Raw genomic sequence first — 25,330 nt, 5'->3', positions numbered from 1 at the left:
ACTCACAAGTCACAGACACGCAGGTCAGGCACACAGACATGGATACCACATATGTATCTGGCATCAGCACCCATCCCTCGCCCCCACCCATGTCCAGGAACAGAGACTGCCATGCTCTCATGTGTGCAATCTGCACAGGGCTCCCCATGTCGCATTCAAACACATGCAACAACCGTGCGGTTCACACATTACAGGTCGCACATGCATTCCCATGATGTCCCTGCACACATACATGCGTACATGGCCTATGTCACACATGCAGGCAAGTATCAGACAACCAGCACACTGCAACATGCCCTGTCTCACACAGCAATGCTTGGCCACTTACCGCTCAACTCCAGACGGGTCTCCCTCTCAAGGACCTGGGCGTGGAGCGCTGGGTGTGCGCGTTCCAGGACCCTCAACTGGATGGAACTCATGCGGCCCCGGCCCCCCTCCACGAGGCGCCAGGCCTTCATGAGGGTCCTGGACCTCAAGTCTTCCCAGCGCTTCTTGACCTTCTGGATGGTGCGGGTTGCCACCCCCTCCGCGTTGATGGCAACCACACAGTCGGCCCAGATCCTGTCCCGTCCTTCCTTGTTGGCGCGGGACGATCCGAAGAGGGCATCATACTGCCCCAGGACTTGCTCCACCAGGACACAACTTCGGTGGCAGTGAAGCTGGTGCCCCTCTGCCCCTCTGGCTGGGGGTTGCCACTGGTGCCAGATGTTGATGTGCCCGACATGGCAACCCCAGGGGCAGGAGTGGGTGGGCAACTGGGTCCTGGGGCTGGGCTGTGGAGCGATGTTACCCGAGTCGGGAGTCTTCTGTTCCAGCAGGAGTGGACACAGCAACTGGACACCTGCAGATGGCTGATGTGCAGGCACCAAATGGCAGGGCACGGTGGCAGCAGGCAAGCAGGCAGCAGCAGATGGCACGTGGGAGGCTGCTCGGGGCACTGGGGGGCAGTAATTCGGCCTTCTGGGCAGGAGCGTGGTCTTCCGTGTGTTTTCGCGTGGCCAGCTTGATACGGAGTGATTTGGCACGTGAAAATCCTGCACGTCAGTGTGAAAATCGAGGAAAGGCCCTTAGCGCGTAAGCGCGTCAGCACGCGTACGCAATTTCATTGGACCAAAGGCCCTTACAGCGTAAGCGTGTCTGTGACGTTTTGCGCACGGGCGTTGCCCTGGCAGGGCTTGATGATCCCGCGTGCCTTTATGTTCTGTACGTGCTTTTCGTGCGGTTTGTGTGTTTTCCATCCGTTGGGGTTCACACTCTATTACTTCACAGCGGGTGTTGGCTACGCGTTCTTCTACACGCAAGGCAGACGGTGAGTGGTACCCCGCTCCCCCAGGCCCGATCGCGTGAGAAACTTCACGCGAACCCCTGAAATACATATAGCCCGCTCCCCCAGGCCCGATCGCGTGAAAAACTTCACGCAAACCCCTGTAATACACATAGCACGCTCCCCCAGGCCCGATCGCGTGAAAAACTTCGCGCCAACCCCTGTAATACACGTAGCACGCTCCCCCAGACCCGATCGCGTGAAAAACTTCACACGAACCCGTGAAATACACGTACCCTGATGAAATCGCGTGTGGAACTTCCCGCGCACCCCTGAAATACACGTACCCTGCTGAAATCGCGTGTGAGACTTCCCGCGCACCCCGGTATACACGCACACGTATTTTTTGTCAGCGGGTGTCCGTGTTTGTGGGTACCCTTTTGCACATCATTTGTCCTGGAGGGCCACAGTATAGGACATTCATCATGGCAGTATATAGGTGCTATTTGTTGGCGCACCTTTTGGCGCATATTTCTTACAGCCGCAGAGACGCTACCGCCTGCTTTCTTGTGGCGGTCGTGTTTGTGCCTGTGCGCTGGTTTGAGCGTGCGCTTTTTTCCCCTATTCTATTCCATGAATACGTGTTGTAGGCGAGCGTGTGGGCGTTCCGCGCACTTGTGCCCTGTACTTTCCCCCGTGACGCCCACGTTTTGGCAAGTTGTTCCCCATTCCGAGTGTTACGCCCGTGTTCCGCCTACTTTTGTTGCGTGCGCCGCGCTATGTGCGAATTTCGCTGTGGCCTGTGCGATTTTCGCTGTGACCTGGCGCACGGTTAGATGGCCTGTGCGCCAACGTGTGCCGCACACTTTTTTATCGCACATCCGCTGGTTTTCTCGCGCACGGACTTCCATGAATCGATGTGCGCTGCTTTTCGTGCGATTTTCGCACTTGCACTGCGATTTTCGCTATTCCACTGCGATTCACACGTTTTTGCCCGCTTGCGCCGCGCTAATTATTCCATGAATCGGCCTGTTTATCTTTTGTGATGCTCGTTATCTTGACTGAGTAATTACATAATTCTACAATTCTTCATATACACATTTGAAAAACAAACGTACTAAAACATTGTGTTTGCTTTACAGACCCAGGAGGTGGCCATCCTAGAATGCTGAATGCCTTCCTAAGATCCACAGCCAGTCCACATGATAAAATCAAAAATGCAAACAGCTAGCGGAATACTATGCCCGCTGCTGCCCTAGACTTCCAGTATATGCCCCGGACTTTCCAATCATGAAGACGTCGATACATCTATCATCTAATTAACAATCACAAATTGGTTGCATGTAAAAGAAAAAACAAACATTAATCTCTGAACTGCTAGAGCATTGCAAAGGTCAAAGGGCATTACACAATAGTCACAATGAGCAACATGCACCTGAAAGGCAGCTCCTCATTCATCACCAGATCGAAACTTCAGAAATTGACAAGCTCCCCACTTCAATAAGGCACTGCACAAGGCAAACAACACGAGTATGTAAATCCCCCTATACTCCCCATGTGGCAAGATACAAAAATCAGGTTCTGTCTGTTTCTTTGTGTCCATGTTTATCAAGGATGGCACACTGGCCTCAGCGGCAGTACGCCCTGGGAAGGGCCAGTTTGTGTAGTAGGTGGTTACGGCAGGGGCGTTGCTAGGGGAGGCTAAGGGGGCTATAGCCCCTGATCTTTTGGTTGTAGCCCCGGATAGAATCTCAGGAGCTACAACCAAAAGGTTAGCTAGCCCCCAGTCCCAACAGTTCTGACATCAGCATAGCCCCGGGTCTTTTCCAGACCTAGCAACTCCCCTGGGTTACGGTGTGGGCTTTCCTTGTATCCCACTCCCCGCTTCACACCGGATCTTCCCCTCTGATCGGTGCTCTCCCTGGTGCAGGATAATGCTTCTGTCCCTTTCTTCTCATATTTCAGGAATGTAGCAATGCATTACTAGGGTCAACGGCGGTTCTGGTTAGACGCAGAAGCCCGGGAGAATGTAGACTTATAACATTGCTGTTCATAGAAGAGACACCAACAATATATGACCCTGAACTGGTCGGGGCTCCTCTTTGGGAAGCTCAGGAATCCCTTATGCAAGGTCCTATCTTTAACATTGATGCTGTCTTTAACATCTGGCCTTTAATTATACTTAACAATGCCGCATTGGAAGACTGTTTATAGTTACTAAGAGAGAGTAACCTGAATGAAATGATACTTTATTTATATTGCACTCATACACAAGTGTTGCAGAGCGCGACCAGGAAAAGGGAGGGGAGCAGGGGAGAACAAAACAAACAAACAAATAAATAAATAAACAAACAAACAAATAAATAAATAAATAAATAAATAAATATACAAAATCTGAGCAAATGCATGTCATGTCATGCAGTAACTCAAAGGTACCCGATAATAAACGCCTTATTCTAAGTCCCGGTTGATCTTGGACCTTGCTGCTGACCCCACCTGACAGTGAATGAAGTTTCCCTCAGAGACCTGAGACTGCCTAAATTAGAACGTATCGCCTGTTAATAAGCATGCACTATTACCTACCTTTTACAAGACAAAGTATATTTCAACATGTAGAAATTCCTTTATTCAAGTAATGCTTGGTGTCCCCCGGTCACTTCCTGCGATGTAGCCTTGACTGTGCAACTGCGACAGGCGGGCCAAGGAAGTAAGGCAAAGTTAGAGCTGGTTTGCATAGATATAGTAATCACATGTCCGCCTCTAACCATAGGACTGGCTCCATGTACATTCCGGAGGGTCCAGACCTTAACAGAGATGAAGCTCCATGCCCCGGTCCGCACACGAAATGGGCATTCATGTCAATATAATGGGAGAAGTGGCCCTCGGAGGAAGGCAAACATTCTCACTCAATCTCTCCTTCCTCGTGAGAGGTGGGCGATGTTTCGGATATGTTAGGTAGGATGTATCAGACACCCCTTCACCAAGTTACCCTTAGAACCATAGTCCCTTTCTTTGCTTAAACAGATAACCAAACCCAAACATAGACACAAATTGCATTCGTTTTTCTCCTTTACCTAACTTAGGCAGCCCCCTTAAGTTTGACTTCCCACCCACTGTGTCTATCTGACACAGTTTAGTTTAGTTTTGTTTATTTCTAATAAAGCGCTACACGTCCACAGGCCTCAGAGTGCTACACAAAACAGCAATTTATAAACATGACAGAAATCTTAACAAAAAACAAAATAGGAACATCAGAGATAATATAATAGATAAATAGAAAGACCTAGGCTGTTTAGCCTTCGGTGTGGGTTGCACCCCAAATAACCACTATGTGGTTGTAGTCTATGGTTCAACTATTCGAAATGCATTTGGATTTCTTCGTACAGTTTTTTTCATAAGAAACAATTCTTGATTCTTTTAGCCTCCAAGTATTTATAAAGTTTAATAATCAAAAATGAAGTGCAGATGCAAATCATGGCAATGAATTTCGGACTAATCGTAGTCCTTCATCAGGGCCTATGATCCTCATCTGACCCATATACAGTCAGTTACAATTTACAGTCACCATCAAATTCAACCCCAATACGATTCAACATTATATGTAATGGCTATAGCAAAATGTAACCAAGTAGAATGTCATTAGAGGCAGAGGAAACCAACGTTTCTGCCATATTCACCACGTGAGGTTTTGGTCACAATTCCCACAATGTTACACATGTGTTTCTCAAGTGTGTTAAGGTGCATCACTCTGACATTGTTTTTTCTGTGTTTTCTACTTTTCCACATGTTGTCGCTGTTTGTATGTCTTGTGGCCTAATGCATTTTTCAATAATGGTGGACATCATTTTAATGATATGAAATATACACAAGTGACTGGTTCCTATGGAATTACTATACATGTAATGTCACCATGCAACATTTCATACACAACCACATTCTGAAACACATGTGTGACACCGATGAAGGACTACGATTAGTCCGAAAATGCACTGGCATGATTTGCATCTGCACTTAAATTTTGATTATTAAACTTACTTGGATGCCAAAAGAATCAATATTTGTTTCTTATATGAGGAAATCCAAATGCAATTCGAATAGTTGAACCATACACTACAGCCACATCGTGGTTAATAGGGTGTGAAACCCACACCGAAGTCTAAACAGGTCTTTCTATTTCTATTACGGCATTTAAGGGAAACATTACCTGCGAGCTAGAATGGCCTGCCCTTACCAACGTGGTCTGTGAGAATGGGTCCACTTTGTCAGATCGTCGGTCTGTCCGACAGGAATTGTTTATTTTATCATCATTCAGACGTAACGCAGGTGATTTTTGAGAATCCAATTGTAAAAATGTTTCTGTGTCAAGCAGATACTGTTTCTTAACACGCTTATCCAAGAGTTCTATGCATGAATTAAGATCTGAGAAACTGTCATATTTATTTAACTCATTGATAATAGTGATCTTAAATTGCCTCCAATCCTCAGAGGTGGTATGTTCCTGAGAGTTTGTCTTTAAGTCTAACAGAAACAATGGGATAGGATAATTAGGTTCTATCAAAATTCCTCCCCTTCTGTTTTTCCTTTCTTTGATCCTGTGAGCGATGATCCATCTTTAGGGCCATTTCTATATGTCTCTGACAGGTTGGCCTACAGACCTGTCCCTCCTTATCTCTTCAAGGCCTCTGTTAAAGAGAATATCAACATGAGTGCTGAGTAGTTAAGAGTCTAAATTGTTTTCAACACAATCGCCCTTCCACTGAGAGCTTATGGTCACATACTGCCTGCCTTCATACCTGGAGTTTTACAATGAGAAGATGCTTATTTTCAAGGTGCTTCATTTGTTGTCTTACTCACCTCTGCTTTCCTTCAGCATTCAAAGCTCTTCTCAGGTTCAAGGTTCACTTCAAGGTTCCCAGCTCCTCTCATGTTCAAGCACTACTTCAAAGCGCGCCTTACGTTCAAACACTGATGATGATTCCAAACACCTCTCCAGTTCAAGTGTCAATTCAGGGTTCAAGGTGCCTCTAAAGTTCAAGGGTCACTTCAGATTTACCAAGCTCCTATAAGGTTCAATCTCCAGGGCCAGGTGTTAAGTAGCAGTCTCATACAGTAAGGTTCATACAACTTTCTTCATTTCTTCTTATTCCAAGTACAAAGGTTTTAAAGCATCCCCAAGACTCATCCACCTGCCCAGCTATTTTCTAAACAAAACATTAATTTTATTGTGCTTGAGATACTAGGGCTCTCCAACTATATACATTCTAAAACTGTGTACATCACATGACAGTAACATGAAGAAGATAAGCCTTAATGTAGAGCATCTGTTAATCATCACAGAATTATGAACATCACATATAACACCGGGCTTAAATATTGTCACAGATTCTGGTGCCATTTTTAGCATTTCAAGCGCCATCAGGTCTAAATGCCACATCAGGGTTGAAAGCACCGCTCAGGCTTAATTGCCACTTCAGTATGCAAAGTGCCTCCCAGGCTCAAATGATACTTCAGGGTTCAAGGTGCCTCTCAAGTTCAGGCTCCACTTCAAACTAACAAGCACTTTGCAGATTCAAGCTCTGCTTCAGAGTTCAAAGCACCTCCCAGGCTCAAGCACCACTTCAGGATTTAAAGGCCTTCGTAGATTAAAGCCTCACTTAAGGGTAGAATCTCCATTCAGGTTCAAGCGTCACTTCAGGGTTGAAAATGCTTCTTAGGTTAAAGTGTCACTTAAGGGTTCATAGAACCCTTCAAGGCCAAGCGCCCTTTCAGGGTTGAACCTGCCTCTCAAGCTCAAGCTTCACTTTGGGTTTGCAAGTGCCTCTCAGCACTTCAGAGGTTAAAACACTTCTCAGGTATGAGCTCCACTTCAGGTCTCCTTGCACCCTTCAGATATAAGCTCAATTTCAGTGGTCAAAGCACCTCTCAGGTTCAAGCACCACATCAGGGTTTGAAGTACTTCTTGGTTTTAAGCTTCATTTCAGTGGTCAAAGCCGCTACAATGTGCAAGCACCACTTGTTGGTTCAAAGCTCTTTTCAGGTTCAGTTGTCACTGCAGGGTTCAAAATGGCTCTTAGGTTGCAGCGCCACTTAAGGGCTAAGGCATCCCTCAAGTTCAGGTGCCCTTTAATGGTTCAAAATACCTCTCAAGGTCAGGCGCTTCTTCAGAGTTCCAAGCCCCTCTCAAGTGCAAACTCCACTTTATGGATCAAAGCTCCTACCAGGTTCAAGCACCACCTCAGGGCTCAAAGTGGCTTCCTGATTAAAGTGTTGCTGAAGGAAACATTTTACAATCGTGTGATCTATGTAGGCTCTGGTGCTTTTTTTAAAAAGTTGATGTGGTGATGATTCTACCCAACAAGTGAAGACATAAAATAACTGACACAGAGTGTTTACGGTCTGCTGTGCGGTTACACTGAAATTACACTGAAGGTTCTGAATGTAAAAACTGAGATCTGCTCTGTTTGCTGACACAAAATTCGAACTCATTGTATACCAGTCAGCCTTGCCCCGTGTTCTGTTCCACAGGCTTTTGCACAATGTGTTTTTAAAAACAGCCTTAATAAAACTAATGACATTTAACCATTTGCTTATCTGATGGCAGGTGCAGGGAGAAATTGCACTGAACCGGCAGCGCCGAACCGGCTCCAGCGGCGAAACGTCCACGCCAAATTGGCACGTGCCGAACTGGCAGTGCCAAAATGTCATGCTCTGTTCAAGTTAATCTTCCTGGCAGACAAAATGTGCATTTCAACAGAAATTTGTATTTCAACAACAAAAATCTGTATTTCAATGTGTATTCCAACAACAAAAATGTGTATATACAATTAGCTGAAAAAAAGGCCCAAGACAGGGATACCACTTTAACAGCATACTTCAAGTTGCATGAAGAGAATCATGCTGCACGTGAATTGTATTACTCTGACATCTCTCAATATTATGTATTTGAGTCCAAAACCCGTAAGTGGAATTCAAGACAATGAGGAGTAGATACAACAATTGGCCATATGTACTATGTTGAATTTTCTATGGATTCTCAGAGATTTTGTTTGAGGTTACTACTCCTCAACGTAAAAGGAGCAAGATCCTTTACAAATGTTTTTTCTATTAAAATACACTATGTGAAAATACACCACATAATATATTTACACTCTGAAAATGTCTTCTTTCACGCACATTAGCCTGCTTACAAATGCTTTTCCACTAGTCTTCTATGTTTGACTGAAGCCTAATTTGTGGGAACAGAGAATGGGTTTGTGGTTCGACTGAGATGCATAATTTCAGCATAAGGGCATTACTGTACAAATTCTCAGATCTTCCAACAGATAAGCCTCCCCTTCGGTCTTCTAATATCAGATCTTCTTGCATCCTATGGAAATTCCCTTCCACTGGTGTGTTTTTGAAAAACATGGTCTCCCTGGTTTTGGTGGATTGGTGCTCCATCATTTTCTGGCACCATGAGTCTCTTGTATGCCTTGTCCCCAACCCGCTGGCTGCCAATCTTCCACTAAAGATTCAGAATGACAGGACATCCGATACCAGACAAAGTTGCTTTCGTTTCTGTCACTTCAGAGCATGACAGTGGGAGACTGCTGGTGCCTTCCAGGATTCTGCTGCTTATTAATCACTTCATGTAGTGCAAAGATTAGGTTGTGTGTTTTGAACATCAAAGCCTAGGCCTTTGGTCAGTACAGGTAGATCGGGATGCAAATCAGGTGATTTGTCCCCAGTTCTTGTGATGCAATGTTTACTCTGGGTTTATTAAAGTACAAGTAATTTAAGTTACTGACTGTTCCTCCCTATGGCAGCAGCAGTGGGTGTGACTTTCATCTTAGGACTTGCAGGCTTTACAGAACTCCTCCCCCCGCATGTGGAGGTTTGCAAACGGGTCTGCTTAGTTTATTTTCTGCTGAGCTAGATGTCTTATAGAGATCACTCCAGGTTGTAGAATCTGTGAAATCTGTGCATTCTTGAAACACAAACCTTACTTGATATGATATATGATACTTGTGCTTCCTTGGCGAGAAGATGTGATACTTTTCAGAATAGGAAATCTTCTTTTTGCTGCATTTAGCTAATGTATTCACCTCACAGAGGTGTAGACAGGGTAGGGCCACTCAGCAGTGATGTGTGGGCATTTACAGATGTTTATTTATGTTTTACATTTATAAAACACACTTAACCCTTGGGCATCAAGATGCTGTTACTTACCATGTTCCATGATCAAAGTTCTTGGGTTGGCAGCTGGTTTTTTGGAAGTGAAGCAGATCAGTTAGTGCTGTAAGTGAAGAACCAGGTTTCCAGGAGTTTGCGGAAACCCCATTAAGATTGTTTGGCTCTCAAGGCAGGTTGAAGTGGGTTTCAAATTTTGGCTCCCATTACCGGGAGACTCGAGATGCTGACTTTGGCATATTTGAATTTAGGCATGATAAGACAGTGGGCGTAGGCAGCCCTAGTCGGTCTCGTTGTCTGGGCTTCCAAGATTTTCTGTGTGAGGTAAGGGGAGCGGTATTTGAGAGGAATCTGTTGGACAATGTTTTGAAGTTAATCCATTCTCATATTGGTAGCCAGTGGGCATTGCTTCTTGCTTCTGATATCTGTTCTTGTCTGAGAATGCTGAGGGCTGCTCAGAGTACATTGTTCTGGAGGACTTGCATCTTTTGGATGTTGCGCATTGATGTGCCGGCAAAAAGTGCATTGCACTAATCTATTCTTGAGCCAATGACAGCTTGAGCAATGGGCAGACAGCTTTCCTGAGAGAGGAATGGTCTGAAAATGTTGATAAGTTTGGTGGTGTGGGTGGCCTAGAAGGCAATTGAATTGACTTGGTGAGTGAGAGAGAGTGAGGCATCTAGCTAAACTGCCAGTGTCGTCATCATCTGGGAAACAGGGATCGGGATACCATCAATGGTGAAGGAAGCGTAACAATCGTTAAGGATTTTGAGAACCGTAGTGGGTCCTACAAGGAGGATTTCTGTTTTTCGTCATTAAGACATAGATAGTGAGTAGCCATCCATGTCTTGACAGTCTGGTATATGACATTTAGTGTGATTGAATCATCAGGGTAGCTGCCTGAGAGGGGCAGGAGTGTTTGGGTATAATCAGCGTAGTTGGTCAGGAGATCCCGATGGAGTTTTGCAGGTCGAAATGTGGTTTGGTGAAGATGCTGTAAATGGTTGGGGAGACACATGAACCTTGCAGAACACCACAGGTGCTACGTTCCCAGGGGGCACTAGCATTTTCTGCAAAAACTTTGATGGTTCTATCCTCCAGGAATGAGGCGATCCAGGACGTAGCTTCGGGCGAGAAGCTGGCTGCAGACGAGAGATGTTGGCAGAGGATCTTATGGTCTACCAGGTCGAATGTTGCTGAGAGGTCTAGGAGAAAAAGGGGGGCTGGCTTTCCAGCATCCTTAATCTCATTGAGCTGATTCTTTAGGTCACGTAGGGCTGATTCCGTATCATGCACGGGACAGGACCCTGATTGCCGCATTCCCAGGATATGGTTGGATTCCAAGTATTACTGGATGTCGAGGTAGGAAGCTCTAGCCAGGATTTTGAGGCCGAAGGGGACTGTAGTAATGGGACATAGTTAGTGGGGGTGGTGGGGTCCAGGGAAGATTTTGGAAGCAGTGCCAGTACCCAAGCTTCCTTGAGACTTGTAGAGACCAGGCCCACGCCGAAGGAGGAGTTGAGGAATGTTGTGATGAGTGGGACGACGGAGTCAGAGCACTCTTTAATGATGGTGGGTGGGCAGGTGTCACCTTTACATCTGGATTGCTATATGCCTTTCAAGATGGATGTGACCTCAGCTATGGTGACAGGGTTGACGCGAAAGCGGGGGAGGTTTTGTAGGGTGATGGGAGGTGAGGGCGTTTGTGTAATAGAGCTGATAGCTGCTTGCTTTAGTTGTAGTTGTTTGTAAAGAGTAGAATATTTTTCTAGGAGGGAACTTTGTCTCTTGGTGCACCAGGCATCATACTTGGTGAAGTTGAGTGGGGAGGGGGAATTGCAGTTCTCTGAGGATGGTAAAGATCTTTTCTGTGTGTTAGACTTAGCGTTAGCAATTCTTGTGTTGTAAGTGGTGGATTTAGCAAATATGAAAGCTTGTTTGTACAATTTGGCTGCAGGTAAACAATGGCTTGTGAGAGTCATTTGGCAAGTGTCTCCATTTGGCCTTGGCCTCACGTTTGTTGGAGGGGAGAGCTAGGAGGTCAAGTGTGAACCAGGAGTTGCGGTGTATGTTGGCTTTGGTTTTGCGAGGTGCCAAGGGGCCGATGGTGTTGACTGTGAGCGTCGTAGTGTTCAAGTAAAGGTTGGCTAACGTGGCCGGATTCGTGATTGGAGGCTGCTCTGAGAGTAGTGTGCCCAGCAGTGGGAGGATTCAAGCTTTGGCAAGATTTTGTGAACTGCAGGCAAGCACAGGCAGCGTGGAGAGTGTGGTGGTCATGGGTAGGCTGTTGAGCAAGACAGTGAAGGTGATAATGTGGTGGTCTGTCCAGGGGCAAGGGAGATTAAAGTGGATGGTGACCTGACAGTTGGGGTCTTCTACCCAGTCCAGAATGTGACCTTTGCAGTGAGTAGGAACCAATATACACTATTTAAATCCTAGAGCGCTTAGGGAGTTGGAGACAGAGGCAGCATTGGCGTCTTCTGGGGAATAGAGGCCTAGGTTTAGGTCACCCAGGAGGATGGTTTTAGAGGTAGGCTTAATGTTGGTGTCTAGGATGTTTAAGATGTCCTGTTTGAACGAGGGGAGAGAGCCTGAAGGATGGTAGATGACATAAATGTTGATCGTGGCTCTATGAGATAGGGGTAGTTTAATAGTGAGTATATCACAGTTAACTATGTGTGTGGTACTAAGCTGCCTGATAAGGAGGGAGTCTCTCACTATCAGGGGATGACAACAGATAGGGTTGGACCAGATGCAGCATGTAGCCAGGTCTCTAAGATGACTAGGATGTCCATATTGTTAACTGTAATGAGGTCTTGTATGTCTAGGGGGCAGGCATGGATGGATCTAGCTTTGACTAGGACACAGAGGGACTGGTAAGTTGGGTGCAGTGATGCTGGTCGAGCTGCAGAGGAGGACACTAGGAGAGTCTTTCGGAATCCGAGGCAGTAAGGTAGTGGGATGGAATGGCCGGCTGGTACTAGCCGTGCCCATGTGAGAGGGGCTGAACAATTCAGCTGTAGCACTATTTAGGGGTACTACAGGGAGGTTGGGAGAGCCATTAAGGACCTTATTATTGGGCAAGTGACATGTGGCTGGCTCAGGGCACAGTTCGTGGGGGAGCGTGGGAGAGTAACTGGCCACTGACCAAGGAGTTGTGGGGCAACTGGGGTGCTGCAACTCTCATGTGGCACTTCCTATGTGAGGTAAGGTTTGAGGGCACCCAGCTAGAGGCTACGTGGCTTTCTAAGTTGGATACTTCATTAAATTGGGTTGGGCCATGGGGGAGTGGTGGTCTTGGCTAACCCATTGGGGAATGTGAGTACTGGGCTGCAGAGTGCGTGACACTTGTGATGGTTGTGCTTCAGTGTGGCACGCCTGGTAGGGTCACGGATAGCGGTCGTGTCAGGTGTGCCGTTGGGGAGGGTGTGGGGCCTGGGTCCCTTCTGTCGTGAGGTAGCTGGTAGATTAGACAACAGGGTGTTGGAGGTGATGCAGGTTCTGCCATTTAGGAAGCGATATGCGACATAAAGCATGGGGTGTTGCATATTATAGGGATGACATCTCCCGTGCAAGGTGAGAGTAGATTTGTGTGCATGCCCAGACAAGTGTTTCTAGATGCAGTACGGTTTGGCATGGAGAGGGGTGGTAGTCAAGACGAGCCCCGGGATGGTGAGTCTCTGAGCTCCTATTGTTGGTGCGCTCACGAATAGTAAGGGAGTGTTGGACCAGTAAGAATCCAATTGGCTGGCGAGTCCTGGGTGAGAGAGGGGGTGTAGGTGTCTGAGTCACGTGGTGCACCTGGTGGGTGGAAGGCAGTAAGCGGGACAAAAGAATAGTGTGGTATCATTTTAGGAAACAACAAAGTTGCGTGATATGCAACATCTTTAAATAAAACATACCTTTGGAAGTGTGATGGTGTATATGGAATGCCCATCTGGCCTGGAAAGGCTCAGACAGCTTGGCCAGCCTTAGAAAATGGCCTTGGATAAGGTCGGCTCCTCCTGCTGGTGTTGGTCATTGGGCTTTTTGGAGGCCTCGGCAGGTCAGTCAGGAGTGCTTCAGCTAGGGGCTTGGCTCTTAGTTTCTTCAAAGCCTAGTAAGGGCTCCATCTTTGCAAAGCTGGGGGCGGTGGCCATTTTTAAAAGGCTTTGCGGCCCGAGAAACGTATTGTGCTCTGAGGCACAGATGGATCCTGGCACTTCTGTTCCCGGTGGAGGGTGCCTCCCTGCAGATGCCGCAATATGGAAGGCTTCCTCGTAATGTGGGGTGGCCCAAACAGGCTTGTTACTGTGGCGGTCCAAACTGCAGTAGCTTCAGGCCCTACTTATTAGACAATCCTGACTACGCCTCTGTTCGTCTGGCAAGTAAACTGGTACTCCTTTGTTTGCTAATGATCAGTCATCACAGACATTGGTGGCCTCACCTTAGGAATTAAACAATGTTTTCCTATGGGATGTTTGTAGTGCAGCCACCCGAGCATTCCCCAATACTACCATTCAGCAAGATAAATTGATCATTGGTGCTGCTCAGTGTCTTTTGGTAGAAGTGTTGTGTCAGAGTTTTCCAGTTATTTTGAACTGTGCAATAAACCGTTGAGTTGTGCAGTGTTGACAGTTGGGAGGGACTGTTTTCTCATATTCTTTAAATGCACGAGGATTTGCTTGGTATGTTCTCATTGCATAAGGACTTGGCAAAGAAGACGGACTAGGAGGTATTCCTAGTCAGAGTTCTATCTTTATGGCCACAGCCAAAGATGGCCTCCATCTCTAGATCCCTGGCTTTATGAACGCAATTAGCGTGGTCCGTTACGCTGTTCTAAACGGGAAGAGCCAGGTGTTGTCCTTAGTTGGAGGGGAGAGGGTCAAACAAGAATAAAAATGAAAGGGAAGAAATACCCTTTAAATTGCATTTATTTGGGTAGATTGCTGAAAATGGTGCGTGGTATGCCTGTTTCAGGGGAAGACCCCACCCCCTTCTCGGGGAAAAGACCCTGCTTGCAAAGACTGTGGCGAGGTAGACCAGGACCTGTTCCACCTTTTTCTGGAATTTGAATATATCATTACAAAATGACACAGCTTTCTAGTACACTTGCAACGTTCGTTCAACCTCCACAAGTGTTGTTAAATAAAGAAAACATGTAAAACCTCTTAATATGAAGACATGACTACCCCTGAATTTGTAAAATGCATGTATTTAGCAAGAACCTGCATAATTCCATTTTACTTGGGCATTCAACCCCACACAGAAGAAAACTAAGGCGGCCTAGAACAACACAAAACACTTACCTCCAATGTATGCCACAGAAAATCCCTTGCTAGCAGTGTTCCTGTCTGTGTTTAAGACCAGTAACACGCTGTTCCCGCGGGATATAAATGGAGCTGGTTTCTCCACGCCGCACCATGTTCCCCGTAGTGGAGAACTCTCCCGGCTCCCATCATACACCGAGAGATAATCATAATCACACTTATCCGTCAGGCTGTTCCTGTCCTCCAGTTCCAGGTCCATGAAAAACATCTTTATGCGGAATCCTGCCGGAAGCTGAACCGTCCAATGGCAGTTGATGTTATTGGGATAACTGTTTGGATATTGAGGACTTGAGAAATTGCCCTTTACAGCGGTATAGACTTCCTGACATTCGCCTAATGGAAAGAAGGGGAGATATAAATACTCAGAGCAACATTAAAAAAAAAATAACATTTCACACTAGAGAGCGAGGCATCTCTAAAAAGTTGCATTTCTTCTGCTTCCCTCATCTTCATAAAATTGTATAGTTCCTGATGGATATCTTTATCCTTTGACAGGAATTTCCATATGCAAATGTCTCAATTAATGTTTCCAAGTTCTTTCCATTAACTTCCTATTTTAACATTGTTTGCAAGTGGGAAAGGTATTCTACATGCTGGGCAGCGCCCAGTCCCTCATTAGTTTGCCAACTAATTTGGGTATCAGGTAATAATTTCCCTATATATATGGTCACCGTATATAATGTCGCTGGGAAAAGATCGTGGCGACATTATATTGTTGACCATATATATAGGGACAGGGGCAGCGGGGGTTGCAGGGGTGTACCCCGCTCCCCATGAAAAATAAAAAAGATTTTGGGAGTTGCGGGGGTGTCCCCCGCATGTTCCATGTAATAATGTCCCCAGAAAAAACGGGAATTTTTCAGTGATTTCTTTGCATAGCGATATTTCTGAGGGGACATTATTGCATGGAACCCTAATTTGTACATGTTGTTGTTTTGGCAGTGGGTCCTGTTGATGGTTGGGTAGATTCTTGAAGGTGAGGGAGCACTGAGGCTGTTCCTTGCTCTCCTTCCGCATAATGATGAATTGCAGGAAGTGGGGAGAGGGTAGGCTGAGGTGGCAGCACCCTGTGTCGTGGTCTGGACACTGAAAAGGCGCTCCCGATAATGATCCGTGGTACAGGGGAGCATTGGGAGAACACTGCTCCAGGGTGCTGTTGGCGTGGCCTGAGAATGCAGTTAAGTGGTGCTCCCTTACCCGAAGATGTCATTACTTGGAGGATGATGACGTGAGTGCAAAGAGCTTCACTCAATTGGGCACAGAAGACTGTGAGTGACACATAAAGATGCTTTGTATATGTGTTCTCATGCTTTGTTTGTTTGCTGCGATCATAGAGGGTAGTCCGATGCTCGCTACCAGGAAGCATTCGGAGCCACAGATGTCGGCAGGGCACGTATCTCATGGCCACGCGGAACACAGGGGCCTAAGCCATGAGTATTCCAGGCTCTGCGCATGAAGTGTATGAGAATGCTATCTCATGAAAAGGAGGAAGAAATCTCGTGAAGATGATCTCTCATCTTCTTCCCCAGCCTCTTTATCTTTCCCCTCATCGCCTTCGTCTTCTGAGCAGTCTGAATACTCAGACGTGAGAGGCAGAGATGCGCCCAAGGAAATGGTGTACATTCAGCATTTATCAGGGAATCCGGATGTTCTCCTGCCAGAAGCGTGGGATGCATTGAGATTGTTTAATACATTGAGATGCTGTAATCATTACAGGAGGCACAAGTCCTCCTGGCTTCCTGCGGACGATGATATTAATGATCCAGGGATCCATTCTAGGTTCATCAGGCAGTGCATGTTCCAGTGCTATCCACCTCTGTAAAAGTAAATCCTATGCTTCTGGATCCAATAGATCACACTCTAGTTTTACCTGATAATGTAAAGTGCTTATGAAGGCTTTCTGCAGTCCCTGACCTTCCAGCCAAAACCAATGCCGTCGTCTTCACACCTCCATAGTTTTTGTCACACCTTTGGGTGCATCTTTCGTCAGCCAGATGACCCTGAACTAAGCCAGAAACAGGTCTAGCCCTCAGCTCCTCAGATGCCCCTCTGGCCATCACTTTCAAGACACTTGCTTCTTGCCCCCTGACTAGTCTGGGACAGGTGTCCATGTGGGCCCATTTGGACAGCCACTTGTTTTTCTGAAGTCTGAGAAGCTTCACTTTTAGATATATAGATTGCAAATACTATAAGTTGGGATTGCCTACTAGGGTTGGCTGTCATCACTAAGGATTGGGGTTGGTTAACCACTTTTCTGACTCATGGTAACATCCAAAGGGAGTTCCTGCTCCAAGAAGTAGAAGCTTTACTGCAGCATTAACTTGTCACAATGGAACCAATCAAAAAAAGGGGACTGGCGTCTATTTGGTTATTTGTCTGGTGCGGAAGGCTTCTTGAGACTGATGTTCCACTTGAGGAGGCAGTGCTCCTTGAACAATAAAGATGCTAATTTACACATCCTCATCTTGCCAGAGCATGAAACATCTCACCTGCTGCAAAGTTCTCAAATTGTTCGTCTTTCAGTAAAGTCAATTTTTGGATCTTCAATTGGTATTGACAGCCATTTACTCCCTCATTTAAGGCTCTGTTTTTGGTGGTTGTCATGTCAGCTTTTATGTTAGGGCAATGGAGAGTGTTTGTTTCTCCCCCTTCCCGACTTAATGGTTTTTCCTCATAGCCTTGTGCAGTGAACCGGGGCATCCCATTTTCCAAAGTTTCTGTCACTCTATGTGAATAAAGAGATTGTGCTACTGGTATTCTTTCCTAACTTCTCCCCTGATAAGGTGTCTCTCCATTCCCTGGATGTACGTACTGTTGTTTTGGTGAACTTTGGCAGGGTATGGAGTTTCTGTTTCCCATGTTCATTTTGGCCAGGTCAATGAATGTGCTATCCCTTCAATGGCTTCATTGAGTCAGTGGATTACGTCTGTAATTGCATTGTAGGTCGATTGCTCCAGGTCACCTTCAATGTAGGGAAGATTCGTGAGCCGTGTAGCGGCCTCATGGGTAGGGGCGATCTGCCTGATGTGTGTAGAGCACTGGTATGGGCCTCATCACTCACTTTTGTGCTTCATTATTAATTGTGGAGGAGCCTATTGTTTCATTCAGAGAGATAGTCTGTTCAGTGTGCCACCCCATGATTATTCGTGATTGGAAGTTTGCCGCAGCACCTTTATCCTGCTATAGGGGCTCATTGTAAGTTTTGCGGTGTGGGAAAAGTGGTGGGAAAAGTGGGTTCCATGACATTTCATCGACAGGCATTTCTACGCCTGCAATTTAAACGTGTATGAAATAACAAAATAATTAATTGATTTTTAAAAAAAGGTTATGAGGGCGTTCTCCCCAAACTCCTTCTCTTACACTTATTTTTAAATATACCCGACCACCCAACCGCATATCTGCCCTTTCCCTTCCCCCCAAAAAAATGTGATGAACTTTCGCGTTATTTCGTACACGTTTAAATTTCAGGCATCGAAATGCCTGGCGATGAAAGGACGGTGTACTGTAAAAGTGGTGGTAATTTCATTACCACCAATTTTTCCTCAGTGCCAAAGTACCGATTTTCTGGTGGGGGTTCACTGATTTACCTCCAGCCAAAAGCTGGAGGTAAATCATGCCGTCATCGCCAAGAAAAAGGCAGGTATTACCAGTGCCGGCAATACCAGCAATCCCCCATGGGGATTTATCTTTCGTTGCCGGCCCCTGTAATATCCCAGAAATTCTGTGATATCAGGCGCCGGTAGCGGTAGGTCAGTTTGGCAGTATCCTGTGAAGCACTGGTGGGATCACAGCAAACTTATAATGACCCCCATAGTCTTCTTTATCTTGCAATATACTTACGGATTGATTCTATCAAAAGCTTTGGTATTGCTCCATGAAGTAATGAGTGGAACAAGGAAGAGGGAAGCACATTTAGTGCCCAAATTACAAGTGGAAATTGCCATTACATCGAGTTTCACTCTTCAGCGCTGTAATCCTTACAACCCTACGTTCCTTCTGGGTATGTGGTTGGGAATCTGCTGTACCTGGCCTTAGCCTCCTTTACAGGGGGTGGGATTGAAAAGGGGAGTTTTTTGAGAGACATTTCTCATTTGAGAGAAAAAAATGCTTTTAGTGCCCGGGTCATGCACATAATGCGGTCCGGGGTACTAATAGAAATATAGCCCTCGCAGCGGGGGCATTACCGACTCAGGTAATGCCCCGGGGCCTTCGTTAATAATATATAGGTAACTATATTGGTAATGAGTCGGTAATGCCCCCGCCGCTCGGGTCATATTGCTTAAGTGTTATATATGATAATCCTAATTACTTAATTGGAATCCAATTTAAGTTTTGAGCGCCTTTGCTTCATTTGATTATAATTCAAGTTTTGAGCGCTTGCATACACTAATGCATGGAACTGCGGCCTAAGCAGCAATTTTAAATTACTGATCAAACCAAGTGGTACTCCCACATGGTTAAGAATGAGAATTTGGAGTTACTTAGTATTGACCACATTTCACCCAAAACTCCAAAGAGGTGTGTTTCAGTAATTAGATGTGATGACTTGCAAATGTTATACATATGCAACAAATGCATTGATTTAGGCTCTCACGCAAAAAATTGGTGTCTGATTGTGCCGGTTTGAAATTGTTGCGAGTTTAGAATAGCTTGCGTGGGAGCAGTAATTACAAGCACTGAGCTGCTCTGGTGGAGGGTTACTACCTCCACCATGGCGGATCTTGATGGCCATAGCATTTACAGCAGAAGAGGTCTAGCATTGATTGTATTTAAATTTAGGCTGAAAGTGGGCCCGCTTAGCTCTTTGTGGTGATGGCTGAAAAGCTATGCGATATGTAATGACACACAATGTGCACTTGGGATGCGGTCAGTGTGATTGTAGCTTTCAGTAGGACCGATGTCTAATTCTAATTTCTTTTGAAACTTTTTTTCGGTGTCTTGCTCGGCTGGGCTAATTATGTACGTTTGTTACCTAGAGTGGCGTTCCGCACTAGCGGTCTGAATAATTTCAGTTACTTCGTGTAATATGACATTTGGCAAGTATGATTGGGGCTGTATTCAAGGAAAGGATAGCTAAGCAGGCTGTATGGAATTCCTGACTGTAATACCTCCTCCTTTCTACTTTGCATTTGTAGAATTGTTAACGCACAAGCGGTAGAGATTAGCTATATTTGGTAAGTGGCATTATTTCTCCAGTTAATGGTTGGGTGTTTTTAACATGGACTTGATAGCTAATTGGGTGACTTTTCACTAATTATTTCCTTCTTTGTAGGATCCATCACTATTAAAAGGGTATGTTCGAACATTGCAGGTAGGCTGCAATTGCTTGTTATTGTATGCAATTAGATAAAACCAAATTGTATAGTGAGAGATTGCAGTCGGGGTACTGGGATAGTAACATTTCCAAAATATATTACTAAAACTCGAAATATGGTGAAACACATCAGTTTAGATGTGATAGCTGCTTTGGCGGTGAGTACATGCGTGTGTGGAGCATGCACGTAATGGAATATCAATGCATTTGATTTTTCACAATTCATATTGTATTAATGATACCCACGATTGGCTAATATAAGGTTATGCCTGTCACCATCTTTGCTTTTTCTTTCGTTGTTTTCCTCAATGAATGACCAACTTCACCTGATTGGGATGATACTGTGTATCCTTTACAAAATTGCAACACACATTTCTTTTTGTATTTTGCAATGTCTTTACTTTAGTAATGTGTATATTGGTCATTACACAATTGTATCATTGTATTAACTCATGATACATTGGTGGTGAAAACTATTATAACCCCATATGCCTCTGGACTGCCCTGTGACTTAACATGTACGACTCTGTTTTAAATACATACTCACAAATGTTGATGTAATCTATGATTTTGTAAATAGTAGCCTGGAAGAAGACCATTTGGTCGAAACACGTGTCTGCTATATTCATTCTTATATTTCGTTCTTTCTGCATATTAAATCCATTGTAATTGCGCAGTGTGGCTGTATAACTTTTTATTTGAACATATACAGCCAGTGGCAATCATATTCAAATGATAGAGCATGTAGCTGACCTATTCTTAATGAATACATAACAGAGAAAGGAGAAAAAGTGATTGCAACTCTTTTTGTGCGTGTGAACAACATAATTAGCTGCTGTATTGCATACAATTATTGGTGGCTAGTGCTTACTTAATCAACATTTGCATAGAAAGAGTCCATTCTAGATTGACGCTTATTTTCTGCAAATTTCAAATAGAGCTGAATCATGTTGCAAGAAAATATTTAATCATGAAGTATGAAAGGTGAACATTTACTTTCTCAATGCTTTGCAATCTACAGACTATTACTTAATATCTGCCATCTCTCCCTCCAGCAGAGTGGTACACAGATCGCATAACATTGGGTTCTTCTTGTACCTACCTGAGTAGAAATGGGCTTTGAAGCCCCTCCCCCCTATGTTGAAATCCGACTTGAAAACCACCATTAATTCATTGGAAGAGGAGATAATGTCCGGCGGCTTCGCAGTGCCGCAATAGTGGTTTACAAGGCTGTCGTCCATATTAGAACCATCGAAAATTGCCACGTAATCAAAATTGCATTCTTCATTATTTTCCATCTGAAAGTCAGTGAAGACCAGTTTGACTATTGAAAGTGGGGTGACTCGAATAATCCACTTGCATTCTGCATTGTTGGGGTAATTGTCGGGGTAGTCAGGACTTGCTATTAAACCAGAAAGACCTGTGAGCACACCACCACAAACATCTGTGGAAAGGGGAAAACAAAATTCAATGTAATTAATGCATTAGGGTTCTCTCATCCTGAAAAAAGGCTGAATTAAAAAATATAGATCATCTCTTAATTAATATCATAGATAATGAAAAATTAGAATGTGGGAATAGTGACTGCTGAGCATTGCATGGGCTACATAATGCATCAGAAAGAACTCACTGGCCTCTATTTGTCAGGCAATCAGAAAATAAAATATGTACATGAAACAGTATCCATCCCTAATATTTACACATTTCGTTATAAATGTATAGGGCTTAAATTGAAGTCCTTGCCTCACTTGCGAATCCTATTTTGTTTCTTATTCAGTTCAAAGAATCCACAACACTACATGCTCAACGAAATTTTGTATTGACTTATAGACTGAGGGACGGTCCATTATCACTGGATTGTGGTCTATCCCCATACGTTGGGAAAAGGTAATTTTTCAAAGTGATAATGACTCCACCAGAGGTCTACAAGACTATTAGCACCTGGTGCTAGTAGCAAGAAAGGTTTTTGAGTTGTGGTTGGTGAGATAAAATATGTTAATTTAATAATGGGTGAAGGTTGCCTTTTTAGGTTAAGCAATTTGATTGTAAACTTTGTTTAACATGAACAGTTTTAGCATGAGCTTGCTTTAAGTACAATGTTAAAGTAAACTTTGCATCTTTTCAAAGTGGAAGCAGTGTTCCATGGTTTAGAATGCACTTTATTGCGTTAAATTAGGTTGGAGTGTCTTGTTGAAAGATATCTTTCTGGGAAATTGAATTGCTGTTTCGTGAATGAAGAGACCTGCTTGCTGTTGTTTCCCTGGCTGCTTCTGAAGTCAGAATGTCTGGAATCCATGGGGCCTCATCACGAGTTGGGCTGTATTCCCAGCTGTAATACAGCCGACTGTAATAGCCCTAGCGCTGACTGGTCTGGTGGTATTATCACTGAATCACGGGTTGGGCCTTAACGGTAAATCCCCATTCCTGAATGGGTCCATTGGATCCAATGGGGAATTTTCGGTGCTAATACTGCGGGCTAATACAGCCGGCTGTAATACAGCCGAAAACAGGGATTTTCACCTCCAGAAAAAAGCTGGAGGTAAAACAGCCGATTTAGCACCCAACTCGTGATAGGGCCAGCCCTTAAATGCAGCGGTAATACAGTTACCACCGCATTTAAGGGCTACAGCCCAACTCGTGATGAGGCCCTAAACCAGTTGTTAATGACTTTGTCCAAACATTCTGATTTGCTGAGGGGTGGTCAATAATGATTTCTATGTGCATATCAAGCCTTATAGGCCTAGCCCGAAGGCCATTCTGGGAATTATGTGCCGTGGAAACAGAGTTAATGGCCCAAGCACAGTGAGGGTGTTTAACAAGGTTTACTTGTCCATAACTCCCGGTATGGCCCGAGGGTGTGGTCTATAATCCTATTATTGCATCCCTCATCCTTTAAACATGTTGGAGGAAATTACATATGCTGCGGAAAAGTAAGAGCTAGAAACCTTAGAATACGTGGTACAAACTGTCATGTATTTCAGATTTCATTAAACAGAAAACATTATACATTGAGAAATTGTTTATTTTTTAATGTTTGTAAATTATTATTTTTATTTGGTTAAAAGAACTTCAACCTTCAATAAGAAACTCAAAAAGAAAATCGATATATCCCATTCAATACATTTCATAAAATCATCAGTTGGTTTCTTTTTTGGAGTAGTAATTAAGAGTACTTACTTGAGGTATACTGTAGATTTCCATTAAATTAAAGTCTACAGTTAATAGGTTGGCCATGAGCAAATAGGATGCTGATTTGCGCTCTTTATTAGTGTTGGTTATATTGGTGGACGTAGTGGTAAAAAGATTTTCAGGGCATGCTGGGAGTGAGGTAGATGTAGTTATTGGGTTTGGATTGATAGCATTGTGGAGAATGGTGGGCCATGCATTTCTCTCAGTATCTCAGTATCTTATAATGCCCAGTAGCTGCATATGGAGGCTTCATTTCAGTGACCAATGAAAGACATGATTTCAGGAGACTGGAGACCAGCATTTGATAATGTTTGGACAGCTGTAACACATAGACAGCGGTTTGTATATATTCTGCAGAGGGTTGCCTTTTTGATGATTGTTTACATCACAGGAGTTTCTGGTGTGCCATATAGGTACCATTTTGCATTGTGATATTGTCATTTTTTGGATAGTAAAAAGAAGCTGGACTCATTTGAAGGCTTTGTTTGCATGTAAAGTTGAAGGGAAAGCACAGGAAACATGGGTTTGCCTCGAACCTCATACATGGTCCCTCTACATGTATGTGTTTTTTGCTGGTTCTTAGTTGCCTCATTGATGGTCATTGTGATGTATTTTATTGCCATTTTGTCTGTGAAAATTATGAAGGTATTTGGTGGTAATGATCATGGATTTTCTCATTTCCACATCTGGCAAAGTACAGCTGGATGCCATATCAACATTTTTGTTGTAGTGCTTTGGGGTGATCAGTGTTCAACATGCCACTCATTTTGATTTGTTGTATATCACTGTCTGAGATTTTCGATTTGTCTGTTATTTGGTCATTTCCCTTGGGACGTAGCTTTTTTAGCATAGTAGCATAGCAAGAAAAATATTTTTCGCACTGCGGAGGTTTGCACTTTGCATGAGGTTTAAGTGGCGTAAGTGTGGTGGATTGTTAATGTGGTGGTTTAGCCCTGCACAAATGGCTATTAAGCTTGTAGGATGGTAATATTCTCCTAAGGACTTGCATAAGTCAGCATAGAATCTTTTTATGTAGGCATTTAAAATAATGGCAGGTAGATTCTCAAAGTTAGTGGGTAGTTTGCTTTCAGCCAACTTGGTTTAACAGTTTTTGCAGCCCACTATGTTGTTGCCTGAGTGGTAGCTTAATTTCTGTTGATTTGCATTAGCTTTAGATCATATTCATGATTGATGATTTCTTGGTTTGTTGATATTTTGTCCAGAAGGGAGAATTGTTTCCAAATGTGCACTGTTTCCTTTGCTGTTGTTAGGAAGCAGGGGTGATCATCCCGGGGTCCCAAGAGATTTATGGCGAGACAGAGTCCTCAGAGTGTGCTGTAGTAGCTTGGGGAGGCTATAGGGTTAGCAGGGTGCTTATGGAAGTTGTATTATGCGTAGGTTAGTGTTTGCGCGAATGAAGTGTAGCACCATTTCAGATACACACAGCCATATTGAAATTGAGGCCTAGCACGGTGCTGCAGCCAAGACAGTAGGCCCAGGTGATGATGGTAGAAATAGGCTTGGGCACACGAGAATAGGTTGAAACATGGGCAGCGGTGAGAAAGGCCAGAGCCACTGAGATTCGTAAACCTTCCATTCTCTTATGCGTCCAGTACTCGTACCTTAGAAGGAATGTGCACTGCAAGGCCATGAGGGGGCTGAGAGCGCTCTGCGCACAGTTATCCCACGAGAAGGAGGGCACAAGCCTACGAACTTCCCCCCAATCCCAGCTTTAAAATGATAGCGCCCAGATGCCCCCGTCCCAAGGCCCTAGCATTGCAAGGTACCAGCCAGACCCAGACCCAGACCACTGATCATAAAGCTGTTATACCTCCAATCGTCAGGAAAGATCAGAAAGCACATACAGGCTGCACCCTCTAGTCGGTCATGCGATTTGTGCTGGGAGATGCCGATTGGGCCAAAACAACAAATCTAAAATGAAGGTGGGGAGACTTGGAAGGGCGCTGATGTATCTGGAATCAAGCTGGGGTTTGTAAATTGGAGTGAGCTCGAAAGTATCCTCCAAGCCCATCTCTGCAGTACCAGGTGCACACTAGTGTAGAAATAGAGAATGTATTGTTTTAA

At 44.6% G+C, this 25,330-nt stretch overlaps 1 protein-coding gene across 1 annotated transcript in view; it reads right to left on the bottom strand.

Moving 5' to 3' along the window:
- CDCP2 (CUB domain containing protein 2) overlaps positions 1–25,330 on the bottom strand; it is a 207,773-nt gene that overhangs the window by 65,515 nt on the left and 116,928 nt on the right. Inside the window, exons 3-4 of the mRNA XM_069635389.1 lie at positions 21,159–21,500; positions 14,722–15,075 (exon numbers count right to left, since the gene is read on the bottom strand). Of these exons, the coding sequence (XP_069491490.1) occupies positions 14,722–15,075; positions 21,159–21,500 (696 nt within the window). The remainder of the gene's footprint in view (positions 1–14,721; positions 15,076–21,158; positions 21,501–25,330) is intronic.

Source organism: Ambystoma mexicanum, chromosome 1q (assembly GCF_040938575.1).
Source record: "Ambystoma mexicanum isolate Mex_15411 chromosome 1q, UKY_AmexF1_1, whole genome shotgun sequence".
In the NCBI taxonomy this organism is placed as follows: Eukaryota; Metazoa; Chordata; class Amphibia; order Caudata; family Ambystomatidae; genus Ambystoma; species Ambystoma mexicanum.
This window is presented reverse-complemented; position numbering and strand designations above follow the sequence as displayed.